At 39.2% G+C, this 20,991-nt stretch overlaps 1 protein-coding gene and 1 long non-coding RNA gene across 7 annotated transcripts in view; one reads left to right on the top strand and one right to left on the bottom strand.

The window, feature by feature from the left end:
- Positions 1-3,994, top strand: part of LOC114817386 — a 33,972-nt gene extending 29,978 nt beyond the window's left edge. Inside the window, exons 3-4 of the long non-coding RNA XR_003765242.2 lie at positions 427-586; positions 3,729-3,994. This is a non-coding gene — a long non-coding RNA (uncharacterized LOC114817386). The remainder of the gene's footprint in view (positions 1-426; positions 587-3,728) is intronic.
- A 1,983-nt stretch (positions 3,995-5,977) lies between these two features.
- The window catches only part of RALGPS2 (Ral GEF with PH domain and SH3 binding motif 2), a 137,006-nt gene continuing 121,992 nt past the window's right edge, over positions 5,978-20,991 (bottom strand). For all 6 annotated transcript variants that reach the window (XM_039914331.1, XM_029081146.2, XM_029081147.2 and 3 more), the window contains 4 exons: positions 17,584-17,676; positions 17,207-17,312; positions 15,304-15,395; positions 5,978-9,913 (listed from right to left, as the gene is read on the bottom strand). In XM_039914331.1, the coding sequence (XP_039770265.1) occupies positions 9,884-9,913; positions 15,304-15,395; positions 17,207-17,312; positions 17,584-17,676 (321 nt within the window). In that variant the 3' untranslated portion in view covers positions 5,978-9,883. The remainder of the gene's footprint in view (positions 9,914-15,303; positions 15,396-17,206; positions 17,313-17,583; positions 17,677-20,991) is intronic.

Raw genomic sequence — 20,991 nt, 5'->3', positions numbered from 1 at the left:
AACCAAAAAAAAGAAAAAAACTGACAAATTTGTGCTGAGAACTAGTGAACACAATTTGAGACATAAAAAGGCTTATGAAAAAGGAGAAAAACCAGATGACAAATTGATTCCTTATTCCTTGCAGTTTTAACTACATTAAAAAGTGGGAAAATGACCCATCATTTGGAAATGATGAAGGGTAAAGTTTGTTATACCTTTTTTTTTAAGGATACAGACTAAAAACAATTGGTTTTATTGAGAAATGAAGAAGTTCTGAGTTTTTGGCTTGACAGCTAATAACTGAACTGCTTCACGCACAAAACTGAATGATCGAAGTCTTTCCAGTTTTAACGTCCAGTGGAAAGGGGTAAGTTCGATAGACTGCCAAATGCTAATAAATACCTGATTTGTCATCCACATTTTCGATTTAATTCTCCTGTTTTGCAGTTGGTAGATTAAAACTCAAGCACATCCAATTACGTGCACCAGTGAGACCCATGGTGAGGTTCATCACTCTTCAAAAGGAGGATAGGAGGCAATGGAGGAAAGGAAAATTTGATTAAAATTTTATCCCTCACCTGAGTGGAAATAGTTATAACACCCACAGGTAAGTTAATAAGTAATGAGTTTTTAAAACAACCCATTTCAAAAATAGTTTTATGACATTAAAATAGTTCATGGTAAACATAATTTTAATAAGACAAATGTTCTTTTCTGGTTGCTGTCTTTAGAGTCTGGTGGTTGTGAACGGGTGTGTTTTTAAGACAATACTACTTACCTCTGCATCTGTTCCTCAAAGATAGGGAAGAGTTGTAAAATATGCTTACTTCAGAAATCTTTGGTCCCACTGTGAGAAATGTCAGATCTGGACAAGTGGCTTGCCCACTGGCAAAAAGTCTATGCCAGCTTGCTTAAATGCTCTGATATCCAGCTACTGATGCTCTACAAAAAAAATGAACATAAAGCAATCAAATACACATGCTGTCTTAAAGACCATGATAGTCTTGTAAGTGGGCCTTTCAGCAATGTGCCAGAGAGGTAATTAAGTCAGGCACGAAATTAATCAAGCTGAGGGAAAGTGTTGTAATAAAGACTGAAAATATAGCCTACTACACTGATACTGTCATTCAGACTACTGCTCATAGCCACATATGAATTACTGAAATATCAACTTTTCTACTTTACCCTTCAATCCAGTTCTTGTGCCAGAAGGGATAGATATTTGGCTGTCATTGCACAGGAAGGCGAAAGTTTCAACGCAGCACAGCAGCCCCTAGGAAGATAAGGCAGATCAACCTTGCCCAGGCTAATTTACCATTGAATATAGAGGAAGCATCAAAAAAATCACCGATATAGCAGACGAAAGTTTGACTACTCGTACTTGATACGGAGTTGATCTTGGAGGAGGTAGATGCATGCAGATTCTTTATCAAGTTGTACTAATTTGCACTATTAGACAAGTTGCACTACTGCATTATCATGGATAAAGTGTGTAATAATAATAATGTTGGTATTTGATAAGCACTTACTATGTGCAGAGCACTGTTCTAAGCGCTGGGGTAGATACAGGGTAATCAAGTTTTCCCCCATGGGGCTCACAGTCTTTATCCCCATTTTACAGATGGGGTAACTGAGGCACAGAGAAGTTAAGTGACTTGCCCACAGTCACACAGTTGACAAGTGGTGGAGCCGGGATTCAAACTCATGACTTCTGACTCCTAAGCCCGTGCTCTTTCCACTGAGCCACGCTGTAAATGTGCAAAAGATTCTCTCTCAAAGACCCTTAAACTCATGGGTGTAGACTATTGGCAGTGTCATTCCTTGAGCAAAAGGACAACTAAACCACACAGAGAAGTGAAAGAAACTTGCGTAGAAGATTCTCTGCTGGTATCCACATCAGATTAAGCATGACCAGTTTACAGATCAGGTTGGCATGGTCAGTTTCTTGTGTATGGGTTGACTAGAGTAAAGAGAAAGGGGATAAAAAAGCCCTGGCACCAGGTGAGGGTGTCTTCTGGCTGGATATTAGCCCTCTTCAGTTTTTCCTCTTACCTCCGAGGAGAGAAGTTGATTACCAGAGAAAAGGGGAAGAAAGCTGGTCAAGTGATAGGAGAGACCCTACACCTCACAGGTAAACAGACCACCTGGCTGATCCTACCAGCCCAGTGTTTAAGGCAACTTAATATATGCAGACTTTTTTTTTTAAGTACAAACTATATTAGGGATACTTAACCTCAAATGTGAACAGTTCCACACACTGAAGCTCACTCTCCCAACTCTCTTCCCCTCTACTCCTGGAGATCTAGTCCCTCCCCTTTCTCCTTCCTGATTCCATTTGGCTATTAACATATACACAGAGCACTGTATTAAGTAAGCATTTGGGAGAGTTCAACTGAAAAGAGACATGGTTCCTCTTCTCAAGGAGTTTGTAATCTAATGGGGGAGAATGACAGATCCAAGACCTTCACAAAACACAGTGGTTGTCGAAAGCAAAAGTATGGAAGATAGAAAAATAAAATACAAATACAATCGAAGTCCATGTCAGCTTGCTTAAAAGCTTTGATATTCAGCTACTGCTGCTCCACAAAAAATGAATACGAAGGAATCAAATACACACATCATCTTAAAACCACGACAGTCTTATAAATGGGCCTTTAGCAAAGAGCCTGAAAGGTAGTTGAGTTGGGCACAAAAGTCATCAAACTGGGGGAAAGTGTTTTAATACAAACTGAAAATATAGCCTAATATGCTGATACTATAATTCAGACTACTGCTCTCTGCCATAGATGAATCACTAAGGTCTGCATGTCAAGCATATGCATAAGTGCTAAAATGTGTAAACATAAGGGATAAGGTGGTTGTTGGATGTCTGAACACTGGGAAGGTGGAGCTTAATTCGGGAATGCCTCTGGTCACCACTCTGGTCCAATCACTCATCATATCCTAGCTTGACCTTTGCATCCACCTCCTTACAGGTCTTCAGGCCTCCAAGTATCTCCCCTCTCCAAATCCATACTTCACTCTGCTTTCTAGACCATTCCTATGAAACATCACTTCTTTCACATTACTTCAGCCCTCAAAAACCTCCAACCTGCACCTGGCCATTAAATTTTAGTTACTCCATCAGCTCTATCCTCTATGCAAATCCTGAGGTGGTGTCACGTGTGCAAGGTGAGGTGCTCTGGAAAGAGCACCTTGTACTTCAGCTACATGAGAGACTTCTTCCTGAATAGGATTTCAATTCTGTCCTTATTACTTTAAAAAAAAAGCACTTTCTGTACAGTTTTTTTTGGCTTTGCAATAAAGTTCCATATTTTGGCATACAGCAACCCTAAAAACTGCCAGTCACTAAAAAAGGATGAATTAACTTGGTGAATGTGTGTGCCAGCAATAGATTATGATGGAATAATGTGGCATGCACCCCAGTATTTCCCACTGAAACAATCATCCTCAAATGCCATTTTTGATCATCACACACAAGGACTCCGAAGTACTATAGACACTATTACAGGGGTATGCTTTCCAAACTGATTTTCTTTTTGTTCTTGGCCCACAAACTTCAGAAAACAAAGCATTCCAGTTAAAATTGCAGTCACTCACAGGGCACATATCAATGATTTCAAATGTTTGTGGGAAAAAAATAATCACATCTAGAGTTTTGCATTTCAAAGGTCAACAAGAAATTGTACCCCTGGAAAATGAAGGTTTCACCTTAAGTACCTGTCCACATATTCTACTCCTCCCGCCAGGTCCATTCACACAGAAATGCTGACTGGAGCCAAGTTTAGACGAACTGCACACGAGCTGCCAGCCGAATATTTGCCGTTGGGTACCATAAGGATTGTACTACTTTCAGGGCTTTATAAAGCACTCGGTTCAGTGCTCTGCATACAGTAAGTACTCAATTAATACCTATGACTGATTGACGCACCCATCATGATACACATACCTCTGGTCAAGCAAATCAACAATGTGAATTTGAACAATGAAAAACACAGGCATACACCATTCATATTTTAAGTCATTTATTTCAGTAGAAAGATTTCTGAAATTCGTACTTAAATTCTTTTTAAACTAGCTTATAATGCAAACACACTGGAGATCACACGCGCCGACACACTTACATATTTAAAAAGAAGGGAAAAAGCTGAGAAGAGCCAAGCTGCACGTCACTCAGAGAGGTCATAGTGCAATTGAGTACTCCATCACTATAGTGCCTCAGATTGACAGGAAAAGGAGCAATAAAAATGGCTTGTGTTTGCTGAATATCAACACCATTTCATAACTCCTGGGATATTTGTTCCCGGAGAGTTGATCCTCATTACAGTACGTTGCACAACATCCCTCCCCACCCCACAACCATATTCACATTACAGTAGATTTTGGAGCACTGAGTTTGTTGATAGTCCAAGTGACACAAGCTCTAGAAATCTCTATTTAATAACAGGCATTCGTCTAGAACCTCTCTCACCAAAATTGCAATGGTTGTTGGCTCACATTTGTGAGTGGCTATGGCAGGAGATATCCCTAGGATTTAGTGGCAGACCATCTCTTCCTGGCAAAGCAAAACTTATCTCTGGCTGCCTGGCAAAGCTGAGGATACCTGAAGTTCACGATGCTTCTTATCCTGTCGATTTCCAGACAAAGCCACACCCTAATATTCTAATACTCCTTTAAAAGGATCCCATCACACTTCTCCAGCACAAATAGCATTGTAAATTTTGCCTTCTCTGATAACCCCTCAGGGCCCAGAAACCCTTCATTTGGCTTTGAAGACCCTGGGACAGGTTGACTTTGCCTGCTCTGGATTACATTAGCCCTTTACAAAGTGTGAAAACACTAGCATGGTAAATTGGTTGGAAAAACAATGACTGCAGCTCTTATACTAATCTCCAGAAGTGAACATTTTCTTATGTATAACTTCTGTTTTCAAATAAATAGATCAATGCTAATTTAATCTCTTTCCTCTCCTTTAACCTACATTAACTCCAAGCTCAAAAACATCTAATTCAAAGGAAATATGCAATGCTTTTGCTGAATTCCTTCAAGTGAGCTATCCATAAAATACTTCACAAGGAAAATCTTTTAAAGGTTTTTACAAGACATTAAATAAGCGAACTGTGGTGAGAAACTTTCACTAATTTCCCAAGTCTTTCAGGTGAACACAAATACTGCTGTGTCTAGTGGCTACACATAGTTCATAAAACTATTTCAATGAATGATGCCCAACAAATAAGAAGCAGGTTGGATGCCGATCAGTGGGCTTGGTCCGATCGGCATTATCACAATTCATCTTTCTTTCATACATCTTTGCCTTCTAAGGCTATTTTGCAGGATCTGCCTTTTTCCTGCATTAAAATGTTCTCTTAAAACACCTGACACTTTTAAAGCTGCCTTTAAATTTGTCAAAAGTGACTCGAAACCAAAAAAAAAAAAAAAAAAAGATTGCAGTCATACCCAAAGCTCACAGCCACCATAAGGAGACCAAAACAGATTCTCTTGGTTCCTAGGAGTGGTAAAGATGGTAGGGAGAGGGACAGCACACACTTTTGACATAAGAGGAACAGAGGGCAGATTATCATCATACTCAGCCCTAGCATTGGTCTTCAAACTAATAAGGCACTGACCAAATTTCCCTCATACCATATATTTAGGTTGCCAACTCAAAGAGATTGCTCTTTCAATAGGTTCCGTGTTGATATACCAATTTCTTTCATCAGATCCCTCCACAAAGAAAAAAATGGTCAGGTTAGACACAAGCCATTTTTAGGCAAAACAACGAAAAAACAAACAAAAAAACAGAAAGCACTAATTCTTCGAAGGGTTTGACCTCACATGTAGAATAACTCTTCAACAATGTGACTGAACATCAGTTCTAGATGCTCGGAGATGGCAGTTACCAAGCTGGCAGTGAAAACCATAAATGCATTATGTTTGTGAGAAAGAAGACAAAAGAGAGAAGAAAAGAGGAATAATACCAAAGGAGCCAGCACAACAATACCATTTGCTGCTTCTTACAGAGACCTGAAACAGTGGGGGCCAAGATACAGTCCAATTCTTCATTTACACAAAAGGGATCCAATCATACAATGAACTTTTGAAGAACAAAACTTAACTTTTGCTCAGCTCAAAAGGGTCTTTTTGCAGACAACACTTGCAGTTTTGCAGAGGAAGATAATATGAGATCCAGTAATTTGACTGTAAAGGAATGTGCTTCATGAAATGGCAAAAAAATGAATGTTAGGACTAGAAATCTCTATCAGTAAAAGAAGCAGTAGCCTCTCTGCTTCCTAATAAATTCATTTTCTGCTGCATAACTGCATTTTCAGTAGTAAAGTTGTTGCTCACAGTAGTTACCTCTTTTGCTGATCTCCAAGTCTGTGGACTGGAAACATCCTCAGAAGATTCCAAATAGGTCAGATAAAGCCTATAGCACAGTAAAGAAATATGGAGGTAGAGAGGCTGCTATGACAGAATGCTAATTCTCAAAACAGCTTTTCAGTAAATGTATGTGGAGGGGTTTTCCTATTCTTTAATTCCCCACCCAGCAACTTTTATTTTCTAAAGATCCCTAGTACATTTTCTGGAAGAGAATTAAACACTAGAATAAATACTGTGCAGCTACAATCATCCTGACTCCTGGTGGACTCCAGACATTCGGATATACTGAATATCAGCACAGCCCAACACAGGTCATTGTGCAGTAGTCATATGGCATTTTCCACAGGAAAGAGTTTATAAAATGAAGCACCTACCCAGGAAGAGAGAACACTCAAGCTCATGTTGTTCGGACCCCTTTTGGTAAAAAAAATCAACACAAATTTTCCTAATTTTAGAAAACAACAAACTGACAAGGAAGGTGTGTTTGATCCATTCTCACACAAACTCTTCAGTGCTAAACTTTTGGTAGAAGCAGAACTAGATATACATTAAAATGTGCTTGAACGTGCAGCAGGAATCAGTAGGAAGTAGTATGAACTTAAAAAGTAAGGAAAACTTTAGGTGTCTTGTGATACAGAAGTCTTGAGGCTGTGCTGAATTCATATTTTGTGATCAGAATCTTATATTACAATACAATTAAAAATACCTCTTTTGATGGAAAGAACAAAGTGATGTTAGTAAAATTTCAGATCAAGCACTTTGTAAAAGACCATGACAATGGCCACTTTAACAGCAAAGGAACTACGGTTATCTGGCAGATACCTGGAAATTCCAGCTGCTACAAATCTTTGCATGAATCTAGATAGCATTTGGAAGTATGTAACTCAGTATTTTCAAAGAGGTTTATAATGTGTCACTACTCAACTTAGACTTCTAGTTCCCATACATCGTCTTAGTATCAAATCAAATTTCCTTTGTCAGCAGAACCATTCATTGAAATCTCGGGATGTAGATATCTCAGAAATGTTTTTGTAACTTTGCATATTTCTGAGAGTATTGGGGGATCATTAAGAAATTCCTTCCAGGAATGGATGAATTTGGGGTTTGGAAGAAGAAAAAAAAAGCCTCTCCCCCTTAAGGTCAAAAGAGAATCAGAGAATCAAGCTGCAGTTCTGATTGGCAAATTCGATCAACAAAATCTCTACTATACATCCCTCTACTGGCTCTGATTTTTTTTAAGCACTAGAAATTAAACTAGAGTTGAAAAACAAAATCAAACACACCTTCCCACAAGGCTCTCTCTTCAGCAAAATTGTATGATGTCAGTCTCTGACTCCCAGTGACAGTATCTCCACTTACTGACACAAGAACAGATATGGTCAGTCTGCAACTTAACTAGATTAGCTTATTTAAAAATCCAAAACCACAGGGTTCTCAGCCACACAGTGCTTTTAAAAAAGTACACACATTGTTAAAAACACTTATTTCTGAAAAGAAACGAAACACATGTACGTAATTTTTAAAAATGAAAACATAAATGAAAGATGTGCAAAGTCTACATAGTAATACTGCTGGCTATGCAGATGGTGTCTTTGCTTTGTACCCAACATGGGTTAAACTTGGGAGTTGAGAGAACCAAAAAATGATTTGTTTCAGGCAACCTCCCTTCCCATCTCTCTCTCCCCACCCATGCCATTTTTCAAAATAAAACACTTCAAGTCAAAAATGAATGGTACATACACCAAAGAAAAAAAACATATAACGGACACTAAATCACAAGATACTTCTAACGGTGTTCTAACCTCTTTAGAAACATAAGAAAATTACATTGCTAATTTCTAACACTTGGAATATCCTTTTCTTTTAGAGTTGATCTTTAGGTATTGACAGGGACAGCTCCTCTCCCTGTTCTAGTTTCACTGAGTCAAAGCCTAAATACTTAGGGTGAAGAAGAAATGAAATATTGTGACTGACTGCACACAATTACTTTTTCTTCATAAAACAAAATCATGGAAAGAGATGTACAAATAGATCAATTACTAGAAATATTAACCACTGTGGATTGTCTTAGAAATTTAGGGTCCCCAAAACTCATTTTCTGGTATTCCTTTTAGTGAAGGTTATTTTCCAAGGTGATGAAGATTTAGACTGTGTAACAATTTCAATATGCACACCCGCATACACCCATTTTGCTACTAGGTGAGGCATTCCAAAGAAGACACATTTTTGTGATTACAATCACCCAAGATAAATCAGACTAATATTTTGTAAGTGGCCTATACAGTGAATGGGGTCTTTCTCATTACAAGGAATGCCCATCTCTCAATTCATTTAGTCATTCTCCTTTTTTCCCTTTGAAAATGATTGCTTTGTGGGCCTTAAGACTTAGAAAAAGTTTTCCTCGTTCTTAAAGTCAATGTGCTACTGAAGCTCACCTTGAATGTCAATGTTAGCTGAAAATAATAATATAAAGAAGAAAACTCTGGCACTGTGCACTTTGAACACTGCAAAATGAAAACTCCTGAAGGTTGAAACCAACAGGCACATAACACTTTGAAATCAGAGAGACTAATGACACAAATTAACACAGGTTGGAAAATGGACTTCTAAGGAAAACACCGTCCTAATTGTGAGATGTGGTACTGTGAAAACCATCTCAGGCACGATAATGCCTAAGACAGGAAAATAGTAGTCTTCTCCTAAGTATACCTTCTGGTCATACACTAACACATATAACTAGACTACTAGACTGTATTCTAAACAGAAACAACCTTGTTCTCTATTCTATTAAAAAAGAAACCTATCTGGTGTATAAACACTCAGCCTTTGTGCCTCTTTCAGGAAATGATGTTCCCATACAGTACTAAGGTTTGCAAGTTTAGTGTTTAAAAAAAAACCCAAAACTTCACAATTTTTACAGTTCTGATACACCTGGTCTGAGAGAATGAGTGGGGCTCCACAGTGGAGACTGAAACAAGCTCCTAAAGAGGGCTGCTGGTATAATCCCTAGAACGCAAAGTACCTTTTATCCCCAGTTCAAACCCAGCTCGATGCAACCCCTAAGAAATATGTTTTACTCTTTTTAAAGAATATCTAAAAAAGGTGATTTTTTTCCCCTCCAAAATTAGTACAAAGTTAAAAGAAATGCAAACTAGCTACAATCTATCAAGCACAGCACCGCCAGAAGATTCACACACACTATTTGGTGTTTCTTGTTGGTTTTCCTTTCACTCTTTAAGGCAGTGGTTTCCACAGGTCAGTTCAGAGATAATTAAGAAGCATGGTCCATGGCAGTTCATGTTTCAACTCCAAATTTCACTCTGGGAACATCACTAATTGTGACTCCATTCCCTGAAATTAGTGCTTTTTTTGTTTGTTCAGTACTCCAAAGTCTTGAGACTGAGCCTCTTGGCTCTGTCCTGGCACAGAATTAAGTTTATTAGCTGGCACGGTCCTCTCCCCTACTTGAGGGCAACACACAGTCCATAGTTCATCAACTCTTCTTTTTCAGGCTTTCAGGCTTTTATTCAAAAGTCATCAAGTTGGCAGGAACCTGAAAATGAGAGGGATCAACAGCTGATTATCTTTTCATAACTCCAGCCTTCTGTCACTTCTCCCAGAATAAAATTAAGCAAAAACTTTAAGTAAAATTCAATCGAAGAATTTGGAATCTGGAAATGGAGGGTTCTGTAGAGAGAAGTTAGACTTCCTGAGCCACAAGTTTCCATTCTTGGTGTCATCTTTGACCACCTTCCCTCACTTATATATCCCATATGCAATCTGCCTCTAGGTGTTGCTGATTCTTTCACCACAGCAGTTCACAAATCTCCCACTTCCACTCCATCCTTGCTATCACCTCACAGATTTAAGTCCCCATCATTTTTTGGCTGGACTACTATAACCACTTTCATACCGATCTCCCCTCTTTGTACTATTTTATGCAGAAGGGAGAGGGAATAGGGAAAAAGAGGGCTTAATAGGGGAAGGCCTCTTGGAGAATATGTCAAGGTTGCCTAAGCTTAGGGTCTAAAATAAATTAGGCCAGCCTGAAGACAAAATAATTTAAATAATACTATCATAATAAATACCATTTAAAAAATGTGTTATTTTTAAAGTGCTGACTATGTGTTAGGCATAAAAGATAATCAGGCTGGACACAGTCCCTGTCTTACTTAATGCTCACAGTCTTCACCTCCATTTTGCAGAGGTAACTGAGGCACAGAAGCTAAGTGACTTGCCCAAGGTCACACAGCAGACAAGTGTCAGGGCTGGGATCAAAACACTGATCCTCTAACTCCCAGGCCCAAGCTCCTTCCACTAGGCCATGCTGCTTCTCACAATATTACTTGGCAATATTACCTTACCTTCAAATGATTAATGCTATCAGTGTATCGTCTTTGCCGTGTTTTCAAGTATTTTTATGATCAGTAACTGTTATAAATACCAATAAGGCTATTTGAAATCTACTTGAAAGAATTACTTCACACACACCCATTCGCATTAGTATTAAAGTTCACCAGTGTGCTATTTGAATGACCCTGTGGACCTCTAATATTCTTGTCTATAATGTTTAACATGGAAATTTGACAGAATTACAGCTAATTACACTTACCACACACACACACTCTGTCTCTCGCCTTCCTTCCGGTCTGAATATCATACTGCTCACAGTAAGACTGTCATCATCCATGAGTGTGTGGTTGAGATAATGTTTTGCGCACCACACCCATTAGAATAAGTAAGGATAATTTTTTTGGTCCCTTTGCATTTTATGAGAATCGCAGGTTTACATAAAGCCGATTAGACACTGAAGGCAATGTCAAACAGCACTGCTGTCTTGCCAATCATTCAGTGGTAATAACTGATGAAAGAGCACTGGACTAAGTGCTTGAGGGAATACAACAGGATTTGGAGGAAACTATCCCTGCCCACAAGGAGCATCACCAAGAGACCTGAAAAGGGCTACTCATATTCAAGACTTTAATAAGCATGGGGAGGAGAAGGGGAAAGACATAATGCTGGTGGCAACAAGACATGGTTTTGACTTATTTATATAGATGCAAGAGTGGTGGTGGTGATGGCTTACCCTGAGCCAACCACATTGCCTTGCCTGATCCCCCTGTGATCAGATACAGACTATGGTCAAGTCTCAAAGACTAGTTCTGCGAGACCATATCTACGGCAGGCACAACTGGGTCCTTATCCATTTTATAATCCATTACTGAGCATGGCCCTCAGTGCTCCCTTACTAAAGACTAGGGGACACTTCCATTTTTTGTGTGAAACAACAGAAGGAAATTGATATTAGAATGAAACATAAAGCACAAATATGTATGAACCAATGTCACTAACCTACAGGTTTACCCTTAGGTTAGATATCCCACTGTCAGTAGGACATGTACTTGAGTTGCTTTTCCAAGTAGTAGAAGCAATATTTACTAATACCCGTGTGCACAGCACTGTACTAAGGCGTAGGGAGAGAATATCCAGGTGGGAATTAGACACAGTCCCTGACCCTTGGGGGAAGTAGTGGTGATGAGCCACCCAGTCTCCCCCAGCTCTCTTGTGATGAATAATATGCTCTGCTAGATGACTGGATCAATCCGTGGCCACGGTACAGAATACTCTGTGAGCCTTCTTCAGCAGCTCTACTAAGAATCACCTTACTTGGGCATACTGCCACTTTTCACTGACTTTTGTTTATGGTCTCTCTGCCAGTTTAAAATCTACATTCCCGAATCCTTATAGTAAGGAATGGCTTTACAGCAATTTGGGTCCAAGGCTTCTAGCAATTTATGACCAGCCAGGAGCAAGAAATGTTGACTATTTATTTTATTCACGGTGAAGTATAGGCTATATAATATCAGGGAGGAAAATGGTGAGGGTGGGAGAAGGCATAAGAGTGGGAAGGAGTTGATACAGCTTTTCATTTTTAAAGTCAGACAGCTGTAAAGGAGCTTACCCTACATCTCTGCCACCCCTAAATAATGGATGTCCATTCTGCTTTTAAAAACCTTCAACAAGGGGGAGTTCACGATTTCCCTGGAGAAAATGCTATAATGCATGGGGTGTTGACAGAGGAAAAAATATCAAATACTTTGCAAAATGAAACTCTGATTTCTGAATAGCAAAGAGTTTAATCAATTGTAATTAAGTGCTTATTGTGTGCAGAACACTGTACTAAACGCATGGGAGAGTACAATGTAATAGAGTTGACAGATACATTCCCTGCCCACAAGTTTACTAATCCAAGCATTAATATTAGCTGATAGTTTGCCATGCCATTTTTAAATTTACTAAAAATTCCTCAAAGTTGCCTAACTACGCCTATTCATTCAGTCTCATGAATATTCATTCTAACGAATGAATGAATATTGGCCCATCTGAATCTAATTTTTGCTACTTATTACTTTATACCCAACTTTTCTCTCAATGACATTATGCTTAGGATTTGATATTGGGTTCCAGGTTTATTGCTCTTCGTTGTTTTTTGTTTTTTTTTAACTGGGTCTGCTCCATGGAGGGTTCAAAGTCTAGTTGGGAGTGGTTCTACTGTTGAAGAAAGCCAGTGTGCTTTTGAGAGGTGAAGACACTGGCACTTCATTTATTACATTGCTCCTTTCACTGAACTAATCAAAATGCTAGTGACTAGAAGAGGTAATGTACTTGCCAAAAATTAGCACTCATTCTCCTCCTCAACGATAAGATCACGAACTTGACATTTCATTTTGTTCTGAATTGGTTTGCATATGCCTGAATTTTTTCCTACAAACTTCTGAGGACCCTCGGCACTGGCTCTCGAAAACCACTCTGAGGAACCTTGAAACTGTGAGGTCAGGTGCATGCCAGGCCTGGATATGGGTGGTCGGCAGATGCTTTTGCAGAATGCTGCCTAAAGAGAGGAAGTGTCTCTGATCAGGTCAACCCAGGATGCTGTCTGGGGGAAGAGTGGGTGACCTGCTAGACTGTAAACTCCATAGGGGCAGGCATCATGTCTACCAACTCTAATACATTCTCCTGAGCACTAAGTATAGCATTCTGCACGAAGTGCTCAATAAAGGTCATCAATTAATTGATTGATCTGCTCACCAATAAGTGCCGCATGGCATGTGAAGGTAACATGGTCAAGGTGATTGGGAAGAACTGGACTGAGAATCAAGTAATAGGGATGACAAACAACCTACTAGTTCCTAGTGGGTAAGGACTTAGTGCACTCTTTCATCGCCATATGGTTTGAGGGGCCCACACATAAGGGAGAGCGGGGGGATCAGAAGGACCTCCCTGACAACGGACACTCAAATCCAGCTTGACCGGGCACAGTCCCTTCCTCACACTGAGGGGAACCGGGGACATACAAACCATTTGTACAGATGTCATTACTCGGGCCCGTGAAGATAAAGAAAATGCAGTCTGACATACTCTAAGTGGCTTTGCATGAATAGAGTGAAAATAATTTGTACATCTAAGCTGGGAACCAGGCATAATATAGAATGATAATTTTTTTTCTAAATAAAAATGTTAAATCTTCAGGTAAAGTAGAAAAGTAGATTATAGTGGAATGCACTCTAAGGAGTTCAGGGCACTGCATTTTAATCCCGGGTCCACCAATGACAAGCTTTTCTATCTTGGATAAGTTGTTTCACTTTTCTGTACTTGGGTTTAACTCTGACTGCTACCTCTGTCACGGGGGTGCTGTGATGATTACTGAACTTTTTTTCAAGTGATATATAAAGACCTTGAATTATCTGGAGGAAATGTGAACTCAGAATAAACTTTGGTGTTATCACTACTTGTGTAAGGCTCATGATTCTAGACTGACACAGTCTGTTAATTGAACACTCATGACATACAACACAATAAGGGCCTATTTCCCATTCTACCCCATTCTTACTAAGATGAATTTCAGAGGTTGCTTTATGACCTTTAATGTACCTGGACTCTTCTTGGGATTTAAAACAAAAAATGGTGCATATTATTCTAGCCTTTCTAGTGTTCATGTCTGCCATTTCTCTTTAATCCTTACCCTTTTTAATGGTATTTGGTGAGCGCTTACTATGTGCCAGGCACTGTACTAAGCTCTGGGGTAGATACAAGCTAGTCAGATTGTATACAGTCCATGTCCCACATGGGGTTCACAGTCTTAATCCCTATTTAGAGAGGAGAGGACTGAGGCACAGTGAAGTTAACTGACTTGTCCAAGACTGCACAGCAGACAAGTGATGAAATCGGGATTAGAACCCAGGTTTTTCTGACTCACAGGTCCGTGCTCTATTGGTATAGATATTAAACAAATGAAGACTAACATACCTCCCTAAGAAATCTTCATTCTCAAATTCTCTTAGTGAAATCTGATTAGTGTTTGCACTATACAGAGCATTCAAAGGGAGAACCTATGGTCGGTTGTCGGTACGTCACGTGGGGTTCAAGGAGAGATTTTTGCCTTCATAAATTTTGCCTACAAATGGTTGACTTTTCAATTTAATCCTCCTTATTGACTAGGTCTCTCTGCAGGATTGGAGAATATTTTCGGTAGTCTTAAATTTAATTGTTGCTAAGACTGTTTAGCTTCACAAATGAAAAGGCGGATTAATTTCATGTAGCCAAAATGAGTTCCTCATTGACAGGACATGCTCCCTTTCTTAACTCTACTACAGAACTGCAGATATCAAAGATCAGTCGCATTTACTGAGCGCTTACTATATGCAAGCACTGTACTAAGCACTTGGAAGAGTAAAATACAACAGAATTAGCACACACATTATTTGCCCATAAAGTATAGAAGTAGACAGAATAAATTTGTTCTCCACATAGTGCAGGAAAAAAAAAATCACTACTTGTTTCAATTCATACTCAGAGTCAATCATAACTGCTCTCCTGTTTTCTCTTTTCAAAAAAAATCTTATTCTGAACCACTACTGTGATGCTGAATCATTTCACGCTTACCTGTTGTCTGTTGCTTTGGCAGGCGGCACTCAGATGTTTGAACCACAGCATTGCATTCATTCTATTACCAGCTTGAAACTTGTATGAGTTTCCTGTAATTACGACAAAGTCAGAGGAAGAACATGTGATAATACTGCCAAAGGCCAAAACAGGGAGGAAACAACTGCTGTCACAGAATCTGATTCGTAATTTTTGACTTGAGGTAATTTCAATACAAACCAACCTATGCCTTTATGTGGCCTTGGTTCCTGGGTTATCATTTGAAGTGTTTATGATTATGGGAAGAATGGAAAGTTATTTTCTTATATTAGGGGCAATGACCACATAGAGGAAAATGCCAAACCGGATCATGATCAATAGTATTTACTGAGCATATACTAAGCGTAGGGCTCTAAAATGCAGTCCTTTAATACAGGGTTTGCATTTTTACACAACCCTACATTAGGGGAAAGTTATGCTGAATTCAAACTTCACTCACTTGCACCAAAGTGTTGCAGTCTAGCCAAAACAAGGCTCATGTTGTCGGGAGAACTTTCCCTAATTCCCTAACAAAATTTCTAGCCAAAACACGTAGTGAAAACATATACTATGTCCAAACTGAGTGTACCAAACACTGTGTGATTCAAGCCTCAGCTAGGTATTTTCACTGTCCATTTAAAAATATGTTAGTACTATTCAAATGATGATTGCCCTGAGTGCCCCTTGGGTGATTCTGGGAAAGGCTAGCCCCTCCTCCTTGTGATAACTGGCGGTTTTTTGGCAGCATATTTGGTCTCAAATGCTAGGAAACAATAAGTACATCTCATGGAGAATGAATGGCTATTTCAGTGAAAGGAGGAGGAGAAGGAAGAGGAAAGAGGAAGGGAGGGAAAGGAAAAGATTCAAATTCCACTATGAATGCAGCTTTAAGTCTGCTACTGGCTACTACTTATAAAGTCTCACCTGCTGGCTCCCTCCAAAAGCCTACATTCTGTTTCTCCTACACTTCACTTATTGGCTCTATTTTCTCTGTAGCAATCCTGATACTTAATAATAATGGTATTTGTTAAGCGCTTACTATGTGCCAAGCACTGTTCTAAGCACTGGGGGGGGGGGGACCCCGACGACAAGATAATTAGGTTGTCCCACGTGGGGCTCACAGTCTTAATCCCCATTTTACAGATGAGGTAACTGAGGCACAGAGAAGTTAAGTGACTTGCCCAAAGTCACACAGCTGACAAGTGGCGGAGCCGGGATTAGAACCCATGACTTCTGACTCCCAAGCCCGGGTTCTTTCCACTGAGCCACGATACTTGCACTCTGCAGTGCAAACAGTGTCAACAGCCAGCATAAGTCCTCTCTCCTAGAGGGCATTTGTTTTTTGGTTTTTTTTTAGCAAATGTGTCATTTTTCAAGTTAAATAGACCTCTTACTTGGGGAATTTGGCTTTTTGGCTTTAGGTAAATCTACTTTAAAATACTATGAACCACTCTTTCTACATGTAGCTGGTGACAGCTGCAATTCTTTTTAGTGACTCCATTTACCAAAACTGGACCTCGTGAACACCCCAATGGAGTAAAGTAGGTGAAAGGCCAGGGGAAGGCGATAAAACATAACATAGAAAATCTGTTGGTTAACACTGATGAAAAGCATTTCCGCTGGAACTGTGACCATGGAATAATCTGTGCACAAAAAAATTCAATAAAGCCCAGTCAACCGTTTTATTAGATTTGAGATCTGTTCTTACTCTAATAAAACCTGTAATATTTTTTTCCAAGAGGCTCCAATCATTAAAGGAATTGGAAAAAAGGCATCCTAAGAAACAATAATTTATTCCAATTTTAGCCAAGTCAACCTTGGCAACTGAAAAATTCAGCTGAGCTGCTAGAGCTGTTGTAGGTCTATGTTTCTTTAAATGAATTACCTTTCTCAGAGTCTGTCAGTAAGAAGAGGTCTGGGTGTTCTGGGTCATCAGCCATCATCACCATCCACCCTACCACTGACACATTCTTGTTAGATGTAGATTTAAACTGAAATAATAAACAAGAAGGCTTAATGCATTGAAAGCACTGTCATGGAATCATCTCAAAGACATTAACAAGGAAATTTATGACTACATTTCTGAAGAAACTACATGGTATCCCCAAAATATCTGTACCCAAGAAAAAATGATATAAGAACCCCTGGTAATAGAACAATTGGAAGAATAATCCCTCAGTGGTTCTCTGACTAGGAAACGGTGTGTTAGAAAAAAAAGCAAATCAATTTAAGTTTTGAGTAAAGGAGGAGGAGAATATTTACATGTTTTCTCTCTGTAGCCTTCAGAGATTTGGCAGCATAGTAAAAAAGCTGAGTCCCACATAATGCTGCCCAATATTTCGTCCAAGATGCTACCTGAAGGGATCAAAAACACAAAATACTACATTAAAAGACCAAATAACAATGATATAAACCACCTCAAAGAAAGGACTCCAGATTCTAATGGCTACATTTTTTTTTTAGCTTGAGAATTAGCTAGAGAAAGATTTACATATTCTAGTTTATTATTCATTTCCTTCTGCCTCAAATATACTTCCCACTTATGGGCCACAAAGTTGACAGTATGTATTTTCCCAAGTGTTTAATACAGTGCACTGTAAGCACACAATAAATACGACTGATTGATTCACCGTAGAATAGAGGAAGTATCTACATGTCCAAGTTAATACTACAGTCCCACAATTTTCCTTAGCCATTTTTCAAAATATGCTTATTTTTACTAATGCAACTCCAAACTAGATTAAAATTCAATCAATAGCAATTTATCAATCAAGGAGGAACTCTTATGTATGAGTACTCTCCAGTGATACCTGAAACATTGTTTCCTGAACAGTGGTTACCAAACTCAGCAGGAAGAATGGTGGCTTTCTGTTGATCTATCAAATCAAACAATCAATGGTATTTTTTGAGCATGTACTGTGTGCAGAGCACTGTACTAAGTGCTTGGGAGAGTTGAATACCCGATACACTCATTCAAATTGCATTTATTGACTGCTTACTGTGTGCAAAGCACTGTACTAACCATTTGGGAGAGTACAAAATAAATAACGGACACATTCCCTGCCCACAACGAACTCACAGTCTAGAGGATCTACGTGATTCTGGGAAAGTCTCATCATCTGTAAAATGGGGATTAAATACTTCTTCCCCCTTCCTCTTCAGACTGCAAACCCCATTTGAGACCAGGATCTACTTACTGCTCAGTACAGCACTTGGCACACAGTAAATGCTTAAGTTATTATCCTGATTATGCCTGCCCCTTTTTCTGGGTTTGAACGTTGGCATTCCCTAAATTCCTAAGGATGTATGCTAAACCAACTCTCCTTGTCTGTGTTTGAATCTCAAAATCTGTCCCCAGAGTTCGCCTAATTTCCCGGGAAGTCTTTTTGTTGTGTCCCAAAGCCAGGGCAACCGGCCAATACTCTGGGGTGCCATTTCCTTAGGATTGCTTTGCTTTACTGATGTATAACTCAATATAAAATCCTATTTGTTCACAATTACACTTCAGTATAATGAGAATGCCACATATTTCCCTGAACTTGTACTCTAAATCTGGGTGCAAATCTATGCCCTCACCAAGTTAATATCAATCGCAGCACAAAAGGCTAAAGGCTTACTGGATGGGAACAAGGGTCAAGAGACCTAGGGTCAGGAGAGTGCTGACAAAATACCCAACCTGTCCCCTCCCCACAATGTTCTAGGTTTCCACATATCCTTCAGCTGCAATTCCCTCTAAACTGTAAATCCACTGTGGGCAGGGAACATGTCTACCAACTCTGTTACACTGTCCTCTCCCAAGCACTTAGTATAGTGCTCTGCACATAGTGAACACTCCATAAATACCACTGATTGATTGACTGCAAGGTGGCTTGCAGAATTAATCAAACCTTTGATAACCACATAGAGTACATAAACTTCTTTCTTTACACCAAAACCCGGCTTCCTTCAGAAGAGGGAACAGGGAGGTATCAGAGCTTTGTGCATTCAAATAGGAAGAATTCTTCAAAATGGACATGGTTATGTAAAAGGGAGTTATTTTACAATCACGCTATAAAAATTCACTGTTTCCAAAAGTCATCAGATTTTTATCCAAAAATCATTAGGCTTACACAGGACACATTTTCCAAAGCCACTCCCTTCTCCTCCTAGTTCCTCTCTTCAAGAGTCCTGCGTGGGCTTGGGTCAGCCAACACTTCCTGATTCTTATGGCCAGGGGATTGATAAGGGCTGGTCTAATTTGTTTCAAGATCAGCTGTGGCAACACCGCAGAAACTCCATGATAATTTATTTGGGATCACTTTGTGCCAAAGAACAAAAACAACACAATCAAATAGAGATCCTTATGGCTAACTGGCAACGGAAAAAGAGGTCAACCTCATACAGCTCATAAAAACTGGCAGGTCAGATACAAACAGAAAATTCAACCAAAACAAAAAGGAAGAACTCCTTGTAAGGGATGCCAAGCTAATAATAAAAAATCCTCTTCAAATATATTAAAAGCAGGACGCTGACTAGGAAATCGGTGGGATAACTTGACAACTTAATGACTATAGGACAGGTGGTTTACTAGGGGATGGAAAGGCTGAATTACTTCTTCAATTTGCTTTTCCTGAGAGAGATGTTAGGCAGGGGCCACTCTTACAGCTGTTTTTCATAGCAGACAGGTGAGAGAAACTAGATCAAATTGTGGTAAATGCATTGTATTTTTCAAGCCAAATTAAGGAATCAGGAATGGATGGCAATTAATCTGAAAATTACTGGATAGGAAGAGGAATTGCTGCCATAACAAAGGGCCATTGTAACAGAAGATTGGAAGATCACCAATGTAACTTTCATCCAAAAAAGAGCTGTCATCCAGAGATGGGATGGGTAAGTATAGGCCCTAGAGTCTCTATCTGGCAAACTGAGAAAATCAATAGTGAATCTTAGGTTTAATGAGTAAACACGATTTCCTGAGGAAGGAAAAAAAATGATTTTTTCAAGAGGAAAATTATGGGAGTTCTTTCAAAGAGTCAGTAATCATGTGGACAGAGGAAAGCCAGTGAATTATATATTTATATATTCACCAAACACTGTATCATGAAATTGGTGGGAAAACAGTCTAAAAAGATAGGAACCAAAGGATCGGATAAGGGCGTATTAATCTAGATACAGTGGGGTGAATGAAAAACTAGTGAAAAGAACACTTTTGTTCAATATTTCCACGAATGATCTGAGTGATGGAGTAAACAGTGAAATCCCTAAATTTATAGATATTACAAAATGATTTTGAGTGGAGAAATGCTATGTTGAGAAGGAAAACTACAAGATTATCTCATAAAGCTAAGTATAAGCCCAGAAAAGGGCTGTTGTGTTTTAAAATCAGTATAGGTAAAATAGAACACATGGGAAAATTCAAACTGAAAGTGCATGATGATGAGTTCTGAGTTTTCAGTCAGAAATAAGGAAGAGATATGAGAGTCACTGCAAACTGCTTCTTTCAAATTATTTTTAATGGTATTGGGAAGTGCTTCGTATATGCCAGGCACTGTACTAAGTGCTGGGATAGATATAAGCTAATCAGGTTGGACACAGTCCGTGTCCCACATGGGGCTCACAGTCTTAATCCCAATTTTACAGATGAGGCAACTGAGACACTGAGAAATTGAGACTTGCTCAGGATCACACAGC

This window comes from Ornithorhynchus anatinus, chromosome 16, assembly GCF_004115215.2.
Source record: "Ornithorhynchus anatinus isolate Pmale09 chromosome 16, mOrnAna1.pri.v4, whole genome shotgun sequence".
Lineage (NCBI taxonomy): Eukaryota > Metazoa > Chordata > Mammalia > Monotremata > Ornithorhynchidae > Ornithorhynchus > Ornithorhynchus anatinus.
Note: the sequence above shows the minus strand (reverse complement) of the source record. Positions and strands in the feature narration are given on the sequence as shown.